Source organism: Mandrillus leucophaeus, unplaced genomic scaffold (assembly GCF_000951045.1).
Source record: "Mandrillus leucophaeus isolate KB7577 unplaced genomic scaffold, Mleu.le_1.0 Scaffold65, whole genome shotgun sequence".
Taxonomy (NCBI): domain Eukaryota; kingdom Metazoa; phylum Chordata; class Mammalia; order Primates; family Cercopithecidae; genus Mandrillus; species Mandrillus leucophaeus.
Genome location: NW_012107030.1, coordinates 706,475 through 717,235, shown reverse-complemented (window position 1 = coordinate 717,235; position 10,761 = coordinate 706,475). Strand labels below are relative to the sequence as shown.

At 42.0% G+C, this 10,761-nt stretch overlaps 1 protein-coding gene across 2 annotated transcripts in view; it reads right to left on the bottom strand.

Moving 5' to 3' along the window:
* The window catches only part of ATE1 (arginyltransferase 1), a 195,521-nt gene extending 185,389 nt beyond the window's left edge, over nt 1-10,132 (bottom strand). Inside the window, exons 1-3 of one of the 2 annotated variants that reach the window (XM_012001067.1) lie at nt 10,026-10,132; nt 7,583-7,646; nt 5,678-5,740 (exon numbers count right to left, since the gene is read on the bottom strand). In XM_012001067.1, the coding sequence (XP_011856457.1) occupies nt 5,678-5,740; nt 7,583-7,644 (125 nt within the window). In that variant the 5' untranslated portion in view covers nt 7,645-7,646; nt 10,026-10,132. Of the gene's footprint in view, nt 1-5,677; nt 5,741-7,582; nt 7,647-10,025 lie in introns of those variants that run through there. The other variant, XM_012001068.1, reaches the window with a different exon arrangement.
* Nucleotides 10,133-10,761: the final 629 nt, after the last annotated feature.

The window sequence follows — 10,761 nt, the reverse complement described above, 5'->3', positions numbered from 1 at the left end:
TGGGCCACAGAGCGAGACTCCATCTCAAAAAAAAAAAAAAAAAAAATCCCCAAGATGACAGTAAATAGAATAGCCCAGGCCGTGCATGGTGGCTCACGCCTATAATCCCTGCACTTTGGGAGGCCGAGGTGGGTGGATCACATCAGGTCAGGAGTTCGAGACCAGCCTGGTCAACATGATGAAACCCCATCTCTACTAAAAATACAAAAATTAGCCAGGCATAGTGGTGGGCGCCTGTAATTCCAGCTACTCAGGAGGCTGCGGCAGGAGAATCACTTGAGCCCAGGAGGCGGAGGTTGCAGTGAACTGAGATTGCGCCAGTACACTCCAGCCTAGACGACAAGAGCAAAACTCGGTCTCAAAAAAAAAAAAAAAAAAGCCCAGGCTGACTGTGATGCTTCAGGTGTAGGGGTACCCTGTTCAGATCAAGCAAGTCAGAAGGCTCCACAAGGGACTTTTCTCAAGTAGATAAAAGCGATCATAGCACTTGGTGCGTTTAAACATACTAAGAAGAAACTTACATAACTGGGGTTTATTTTCAAGATAATCTGGTCCTAGTTATATAGACTGTGCAAACAAAAAAGATAATTAGTAACTCCAAGGAGAACAAAAACTTGTGCAGGAAAAGTAATCATAGTACCCGCCATGACTCAGTTGTGAAGTATATTTACAGTTACAATGGATGTGAATACATCTGCCCAAAATTACACGACTTCTAAATGGAAAGCTGGGGATGGGGACAAAAAGGAGCTTGAATGTGGCAGGGAAACAGGAATAAGAGAAAACTAAATCCTTATCTTCCACAGAGAGAAGCCTGGAAATAATGGAGAAAACAAACAGAAAAACAAAAAAAAGCAAGTGTTACAATTATACAAGCATGTTGCTTAAAGACAGGGAGATGAAAAACCAAAAGAATTAGTTAAAATGTTTCAAGATGACTGTCAAGGGGGAAAAGGAAATGGGAAAGGGGGGTCTGGGGGACTGCTTTTTCTAAAACAAGCTTTATTGCAACTTGACACTTTATGAGCATGTGTAATTCTGATAAAAATAAAAAACTTAAAAAAAAAAATCATAGCCAGAAAAGTTCATCCTCATTTATACATACATACTAGAGAGTCTCTAACTTCTGACTAACAAGAAGCTAAGCTGTTAGCTATAAGCCCCTCTCCTTTATCTAAGCTCTCACTGTAACTACTGTTATATACAAGGTAAAAATAACCAGAAGACTAAATATGGAAAATGACTCCATAAGATGATGTGGCTGGGCCTGGTGGCTCACGCCTGTAAGCCCAGCACTTTGGGAGGCTGAGGCAGGCGGATCCTGAGGTCAGGAGTTCCAGACCAGCCTGGCCAATATGGTGAAACCCTGTCTCCACTAAAAATACAAAAATTAGCCGGGCGTGGTGACATGCGCCTGTAGTCCCAGCTACTCGGGAGGCTTAGGCAGAAGAATCACTTGAACCTGGGAGGCAGAGGTTGCAGTGAGCAGAGATCATGCCACTGCACTCCAGCCTGGGCGACTAAGGAAGATTCTGTCTCAAAAAACAAAAAACAAAAAGACGATGATGTATAATGAAATTACAAAGAGAAGCAATTCAGGAAACATTTGATGCCAGGTAAATTGCAAAAATCACATAACTACTTGTTTCGCAATGCTAATTGAATCCCCTTTTATAAAGGCAATATACTTAGAATAGTGCTTTCCATGTAACAGGCACCAAACACAATTTAGATTCTTTTTTCTCTAACCATTCCAAATCACCCTTTTCTGATCATAGATTAAGCCAATCAACTTCAAACTTATGAATAGAATCCTGTCCATAATCCAATAAATTGCTAATTGAAGACAAATGACTTCTGCCTTAGATAATATCTTCTCTTTATAACCACGAAAGCTGAAAGAGGACAGCACAAGATACTCTGTCATTCTATTCTTTGTGTAATGACATGGTGTCAGCAAACTAGACCCCATTTTTCTCATCCTCTGCCAATCCAACAGCCAGTTAGGTAAAAAAAGAAGGCTACTGGCCGAGTGTGGTGGCTCATGCCTGTAATCCCAGCGAGATGTGAAGCCAGCTGGACTTCTGGGTCGGGTGGGGACTTGAAGAACTTTTCTGTCTCACAAGAGGATTGTAAAATGCACCAATCAGCCCGCTGTAGCTAGGATTGTAAAATGCACCAATCGACACTCTGTAGCTAGCTAGAGGATTTTGTAAAACGCACCAATCAGCGCTCTGGGCCTAGCTAGAGGTTTGAAAAATGGACCAATCAGCACTCTGTAAAACGGACCAATCAGCAGGACATGGGCAGGGACAAATAAGGAAATAAAAGCTGGCCACCCCAACCAGCAGCAGCAACCCATTCGGGTCCCCTTCCACGCTGTGGAAGCTTTGTTCTTTCGCGCTTCACAATAAAATCTCACTGCTGCTCACTCTTTGAGTCTGCGCCACCTTTAAGAGTTGTAACACTCACTGCGAAGGTCTGTGGCTTCATTCTTGAAGTCAGCCAGACCAAGAACCCAACAGAAGGATCCAACTCTGGACACACCAGCACTTCGGGGGGCTGAGGCAGGCAGATCACCTGAGGTCAGGAGTTTGAGACCAGCTTAGCCAACATGGCGAAACCCGTCTCTACTAAAAATAACAAAAAAATTAGCCGGGTGTGGTGGTGCACGCCTGTAATCCCAGCTAGTCTGAAGGCTGAGGCAGGAGAATCACTTGAACCTGGGAGGCAGAAGTTGCAGCGAGCTGAGATAGCGCCAGCCACTGCACTCCAGCCTGGGCAACAGAGCAAGATTCTATCTCAAAAAAAAAAAAAAAAAGAGAGAGAAGGCTCCTAATCAAGGATCAGTGAACCTTTGGGAGTCTGCGATCATCCTAAAATTAACAGGCAAAATGTGCTGGGCATAGTGGCTCACGCCTGTAATCCCAGCACTTTGAGGTGGGTAGATCACGAGTTCGAGACTAGCCTGGCCAACATGGTGAAACCCCGTCTCTACTAAAAATACAAAAACTAACCAGGCCTAGTGGCGAGTACCTGTAGTCCCAGCTACTCGGGTGGCTAAGGCAGGAGCATTGCTAGAACTCAGGAGGTGGACACCGCAGTGAGCTAAGATCACACCACTGCACTCCAGCCTGGGCGGCACAGCAAGACTCAGTCTCGGTGGGGAGGATATGCAAAATATTACATATTTTTGTCTACATGCCTTTGGGCAGGAGGCTGGCTCTCATCAAATTCTCAGAATGGTTTGCAACCCAAAAATAAGTTAAGAGCAACCAAGGGAGATAGCTTTGAGGACCAAACAAAAAAGTAATGGATAAAAAACTATTTGATTTTTAATTTTTCATTTCTTAAAGTAAAACTGTCTTTTAATTTTATGAGTATATATACACATTGAAATTGGAGGCAAATACATACCTCAAAATGTTAATGCACTTTTCACATTTTCTATCAAAAAAAAGGTTCAGGTGCAGTAGCTCACACCTATAATCCCAGCACTTTGCAAGGCTGAGGCAGAAGGCTCCTTTGAGCCTCGGAGTTGGAGATCAGCCTAGGAAACATGGCGAGATCTGCCTAGGAAACATGGTGAGATCAGCCTAGGAAACACGGCAAGACCCCTTCTCTACTAAAAAAAAGAAAAAAAACATTTGATTTGCCAGGCCTGGTGGTATGTACAGTCCTAGCTACTTGGGAGGCTGAGGTGGGAGGATCACTTGAGCCTGGCAGGCAGGCTGCAGTGAGCCACTGTTGTGCTACTGCATTCCAGCCTGAGCAAGACCCTGTCTCAAAAAAGAAAAGAAAAAAGAAGAAAAAGGTGATGATGACCTTATAAACAGAGTAAGAGAGAAGATTCTTCTGTGTTTGGGTGAGGTGAGAAGATACATGGAAAATCCAAAAGATTATGAAAAAATCCAACAAAGACTCTGTAGGAAAACAGACTTTGGTTTAAGTTTCCCATTTAAGAAACTTAAACTGAACTCTAAGTGCAGGTGGCAGATTAAATTTAAGCCCTCTCCCTTCCAATTAACTGGACTCCGGGCTGGGCGCAGTGGCTCACGCCTGTAATACCAGCACTTTGGGAGGCTGAGGCGGGTGGATCATGAGGTCAGTAGTTCAAGACCAGCCTGGCCAACATAGTGAAACTCCATCTCTACTAAAAATACAAAAAATTAGCCGGGCGTGGTGGCAGGCACCTGTAATCCCAGCTACTCGGGAGGTTGAGGCAGGAGAGTGGCTTGAACCCATGAGGCGGAGGTTGCAGTGGGCCGAGATGACGCCATCGCACTCTAGCCCAGGCGGCAGTACGAGACTCCGTCTCAAAAAAAAAAAAAAAAAAAAAAAACTGAACTCTAAGTGCAGGTGGCAGATTAAATTTAAGCCCTCTCCCTTCCAATTAATTTTTTTTCAACTTTTACTTTAGATTCAGGGGGTATAGGTACAGGCTGGTGACCTGGATATATTGCATGATGCTGAGGTTTGCAATATGGATGATCCCACCACCCAGGTACTGATCGTCATACCCAAGTTGGTTTTTCAATCTTTAGCTCGCGCCCTCCCTCCTCCTCTAGCAGTCTCCGGCTTCTACTTTTGCCATCTTTATGTCCAAGCACCCAAGATTTAGCTCCCACTTATAAGTGAGTGAGGCGGGAAATTAAAGAAAAATAAAAGTAAAAAGAAAGATAAATAAGCTTTCCTGTATTAGGTTGACTTGTCCCAGAGGCAGCAACAGGCACAGCCCAGATCCAGGAAAAGCCTTGATAATATTATCTAATGTGCTCTGGAGATTCTCCCAGCACTCGACACAGGGAGAAGAAAAAACAAATTTTCCTTTGTTTTATGGAATGAGTTTATAAATTCCTGTTCTCTGTAACCAGTGACTTCAAGTATTCTATTTTATCTGAGAAGTACAACAAATGTCATGAGAAGCCTGAGTAGGCCTGAACTACAGCTGCCTGGGCACCATAGTGAAGATTATGGGATAAGGCCAGGCAAACCTAGATCACGGACATCTGGGTTGCTTGGCAATGGTCATGTGTAATCCTGAGTTTGTCCTGCCTCTGTATCCCTGCTTTCACGCCACTGTAAGCTTGCTTCAAGCTAGCCCACCCCCTTTTGTGAAGTGTGTATAAAAGTCTTTGTTCCGGGCCCAGTCTTTTGGACATTGAGTCAGATGGGCCTGAGTGTACTCAATAAAGATTCTCCTGTTTTAACCCCAGGTCTCTCTCGTCCTCCCGAATCCCACAACATGGGAACATGAGCCTACCAAGTAATTCATAGGAGCCTGTAGTATTGCTTGAACACAAGCACTGTGTCAAGCAATATACCAGAATGTAGAAAATCCTAAGCTAAGTCCTATAATATTTAACATCCAAAAGAAATGTGAATATTTACCAACATTTTCCCAGTATTTCCTGGCATTCATTGACAAGACTGCTAAATTAAGAGGGTATTTTTTTCACATCATATTTATATCTGAACCAAAGAATATTACTAAAAACTACTGATGAGCACATAAATACAGCATCAGTATGAAGAGAAGACATAACTCATTTACTCTTCCTTTTAAAGGACATCTACCTAGAGCGGAAATAAACATTAAAAAAGCACAAGAGAATACTAAAAAATTATACACAATCTTCACATTATAAATCCTCTTTTGGCTAATTAAAATTCTTACCTTATTGTGTACTGAGGACAACATGTTTGATTCATGACAGGTTTGTACACATATTTTCCACTTCTAAAATTATAAAAATAGTTTGTTAATGTCATATATTTTTCACTTGTACCAAAACAGCGTAGCACAGAAGCATTAAATTAAGTGTAAAAAATCTAATCAATATTGTAGAAATGTATGTAGGTTTAAGTACTATTCATAAGCCAAATAATCTTCAAAGTGCATGTACCAAACTTTAGAACTCTGCCTTTTATTTCCTAAAGCTTTACTTGAGTCCCCCAAGGTCAATCATCTCAGTCACCCTCTCACCAGCATCTGCCACTCCTGCTCTGCCTTTACCTGCCACCAATCCTCAATACCACGAGGGGAATGAGAGAAATGCCCACGATGCTGTGGGACTCATATATGTGCTGCCTGTAACAACCACATTTGGGTATTCCACATGCACCAGCACAGAGTACCCAAAACCAAGCCGGTTCTTCCCATGCATTCCAGGTCTATGGTAGTAACGGAACTGTTCATTCTGTTCTCAAGTCAGAAAGCTGGGAGTCATTTTAGACTCCTCCCTGGAATTCACCTCTATATCCTGCCAGCAAGCTTTCCCCCACTTTAAACCCTATCTTTAATTGTCCCCTCTTCTCTATCACCATTGCCACTAAGGTGACAGTCCTCATCATCGCACATCTAGATAGCGCAATAACCTCTGAACTCATCTTCCTGCCTCTATGACCACCCCCTGAAATACTTCTCAGCCATTTGAACAATCTTTTCTAAGACAAATTCCATCACATTTCTCTTACCATAAAATCCTTCTATGACTGCCTTCTACCTTTTAAAAGTTCTGGCCAGGCATTATACGTTCATACCTATAATCCCAACACTTTGAAAAGCTAAGCTGGAAGAACACTTGCAACCAGGTGGTCGAGACCAGCATGGGCAACAAAGCAAGATCTTACAAAAAACTGAAAAATTAGCCAGGTGTTGTGATGCACACCAGTAGTCCTAGAAAGTGCAGAGGCTGAGGTAAGAGGATCACTTGAGTGTGGGAATTCGGGGTTACAGTGAGCTATGATGATGCCACTGTACTCTAGCCTGGGCAACAGAGTGAGACCTCGTCTCTAAAAAAGAAAAAAAAGTTCCTTATATGGCATACAAAGCCCTTTAAAATCTGACCTAAGTCTACCTTTTGAATCTCATTATTAAGTTTAAGGAAAGTTGTGATGTTTCAGCTGGTGCTCCCAATCCCACGTCTTTGGCGAGTATTAGCATATTGTATTTACTATTACTTATGTTTACACAAGGAACTTTACCTGAGAGTTACTTAAAAATCATCCACATAAAAATAACTACTCAAAACAGGCCATGTGCGGACTTTAAGGAAATCCTTATTCAAATAAACTAACTGTTAAAGAAGACATTTTTGAGACAATCTAGAAAATCTAATAAAAAGTAGGTAACAGGTAACATTGAAGAATTTTTATTAATTTTGTAAGGTGAGATATAGCATTGTGGATAAGTTAAAAAGAAAAAAAGACCTCTCTTAGAGATACATACTTATTGCCGATCTATTGATAGTAAAAATGTCATAATAACCTACTGATGCAATTTGCTGTTAAATTATTAAAAGGATGAGCAGGAGAATCAAACATTATTGGCAGAATGTTAATAACTGCTGAAGCTTAGTGATAGGTACCTGAGGTGCATTCTAATGCACTCTCTGCTTTTATAGATATTTGACATTTTTCTAATAAAGTTTTTTAAAAGAGAAAAAAATCACTACACAAAGTATATAATAAAAATTTTCTTAAATCTCTTTCCAACAACAGGAAAGCATTTTAAAGGCATGCTGTATTTTTCCAGAACCTGAGTAACCATAGGAAGTCTCTTTGTATCTGGAAGCTTTACCTTCGCCATCCTCGGTCTATGAGATCCTGATAATCCTGTACTGTCATGGAATGTGCCCACATGCCTGAAAAAATAAGTAGTGTGTTAATTACGGCACGGTAACATTTTTCTTTTTTAAATTCAAAGTGTGATTTTTTAAAATAGGAGTGTTTGGCTGGGCATGGTGGCTCATACCTGTAATCCCAGCACTTTGGGAGGCCGAGGCAGGCAAATCACGAGGTCAGGAGTTCGAGACCAGCCTGGCCAACATGGTGAAACCCTGTCTCTACTAAAAATAAAAAAATTTAGCTGGGTATAGTGGCAGGTGCCTGTAATCCCAGCTACTCAGGAGGCTGAGGCAGGAGAATCACATGAACCTGGGAGGTGGAGATTGCAGTGAGCCGAGATCACGCCACTGCACTCCAGCCCTGGCGACGGAGTAAGATTCCGTCTCAAAAAAAAAAAAGAAAAAGAGTGTTTAGGTTAAAATTCCAAAACACTCAAATTGTCATATTGGATAAATGAAAAGTTTGTACATACTTCACATCTGTTAGTTTGGCATACATACAGCACAAATAAAAAATGACATTCTATATACTTTAATTCAATAAAACACATCAAAGTCATTATATTTATTTGAGAATTAGTCAATAGTCTCTATGACATCATAAATTTAGGTCCTCACTGCAATTCGACTGCATCAGACCTTCAAAGTTTAATAATATCCCCAATGATTTAACATACTGGTCTCTTCAGAAAACTTAACAGAATGTTTTGTACTTATTAGTTCTCCTGATTTATATATAGGTATATATTTACGGTACAGTCTTGAACATTAAAAATTGGAGAAAAGCATGTAACAATATTCCTTCTAAGTGTAAGAACTAAAAGTAGCTCAAATGCCAAGGAACAGGAAGATGATTACAGGGGCTATGATGTTGTCGACATGATGGAATAATTACACAACCACGGAAAAAAACGAAGTCTATGAGGAAACATTTAAAGGCATATCAGAACTAAAGTTAAGGCTTAATGAGATGGTGGCTCAAGCCTATAATCCCAACACTTTGGATGGCCAATGTGGAAGATCACTTGAGGTCAGGAGTTCAAGACCAGCCTGGGCAACACAGCAAGTCTCCTTTTCCACAAAAAATAAATAATGATAATAATTAATCAGGCTTTGTGGCCTGTGCCTATGCTCCCAGCTACTTGGGAGGCTGAGGCGGGAGAAGGCTTGAGGCCAGGAATTCGAGATTTGAGGCTGCAGTAAGCCATGAACGCACCACTGCACTCCAGCCTGAGCGAAGGAGCAAAACCCTGTCTCTTTAAAAAACAAACAAACAAACAAACAAAACTAAAGTTAAAAAAGAAATGGGCCGCTTACGGTGGCTCATGTCTGTAATCCCAGCACTTTGGGAGGCCGAGGTGGGTGGATCACCTGAGGTCAGGAGATCAAGACCAAGCCTGGCCAATATGGTGAAACCCGTCTCCACTAAAAATACAAAAAAAGTAGCTGAACGTGGTGGCAGACACCTGTAATCACAGCTACTCGGGAGGCTGAGGCAGGAGAATCCCTTTAACCTGGGAGGCAGCGGTCGCGGTGAGCCTAGATCACGCCACTGTACTCCAGGCTGGGCAACAAAAGTGAAACTCCGTCTCAAAATAAATAAATAAATACATAAATAAATAAATGGATTTTTCCCTTTTGTAAACAGTAAATCACATCAGAGATATGTAAAGATAGAGACAGGCTTGATAGAGCAGAATATAGTGGGAAAAGCATGACACTGGAGTCCAACAGAAATATCCGGAAACCTGGCAGGCACTCACTGACACTAAGGAGTTACCCAATGAGCCTCAATTTCATCATCTGTAAATAAAAAAATAAAACTCACCAAGTAAGTAGATGCCCCATAATAAACAGTATTAAAATTAAAATCGAGATACTAGAAATTGATTATTATTTTCTCTTGATGGAAAGGCTGCAGGCAGGTTTCTTCGACAAAATGTGAAACACAAGACATTTATGTTAGCCAATTTCCTCTTACCACAATTACTGGGAAAAAATAAGTAATGACCTATTAAAACATTAATTTTAGGCACGTTTAATGTAACTTATTGATTTTATAAATATTATAGCCAAAATACAAAAATTCTGAAAAAAAGAAAGTAGACATCCATATTACTCTAAGGCCGTATTACCACTGTTACTATTTGGTGTGCTTCCGGGCCTTCTTCCTTTCAGAACTGTAATCATGTCGCGTAAGTCATTTGCATCCTGTTGATTTCCTCCGTTTAACTCCAAACTGGAAGCATTTTTCCATTTAGTCTTCATAATCCTCACTTCTAATGATTGCATAACTGTCTACACAAGACCGCTGCCCACAAGAAGCACTTAATAAACACTTTTAATGAAGGAGTAAATGCACACACCGTTATCGACCAAATTACTCCCCACTTATACCTTTTTCATGGAAAATGCCTGTGTGTTTTCATGCAAATCTCGTTTTCCACAAAGCTAGACTGTTCTACTAAAATAATAGATTGGACATTCTATATTGGCCAATGCATGGCAAGAGAGGAAATAAACACGATGTTTTGTTTACCAACAACGAATCTCCCCCCAAGAAATCTGAATCACGATGGAAAAACCAAATAAACTTGTGGGCTGGCTTTGCTGTCGTCGGGGTGGGTGGAGGAAACACACGGCACATAAGCAAATGGTAAAAATTTCAAACAGATCAGGACAATCTCTCGCCGGTAGCGACCGCGGTCACCAGTTTCTTGTCTTTTTTTTTTTTAAACCCAGAGATGCAAGGGGCTCATCCTGTACATTCGTCCAGGGACGTCTGATTCACACAAGACCGGCACCTGTGTGCACACCCACAGCTCCTTCTGCACCGCGTCTCGTCCTCGCTCCGGGGACGCTCCCACTGCAGCACCCACCGATCCGCCCCGGCCATTAACTACGGCTCTGGGGCATTCCCTGGCACTGCGCGCCGTCCTTCACCTCACACAATCTACCCCAGACGGGTGTCCGTCTCCCGACTCTGGGGAGACCACAACGATTTCGAGGGTCTGGGCACTGGTGGGGACTTTCCTGCAGAACAGGCACCGCGAAGCTGCCCCGTTAAGCTGGCGCCGCAGCCCTCCCAAGGGTGCCCCCCTTCGTCTCGGCCGTGGCACTGGGGCCGCCCAGG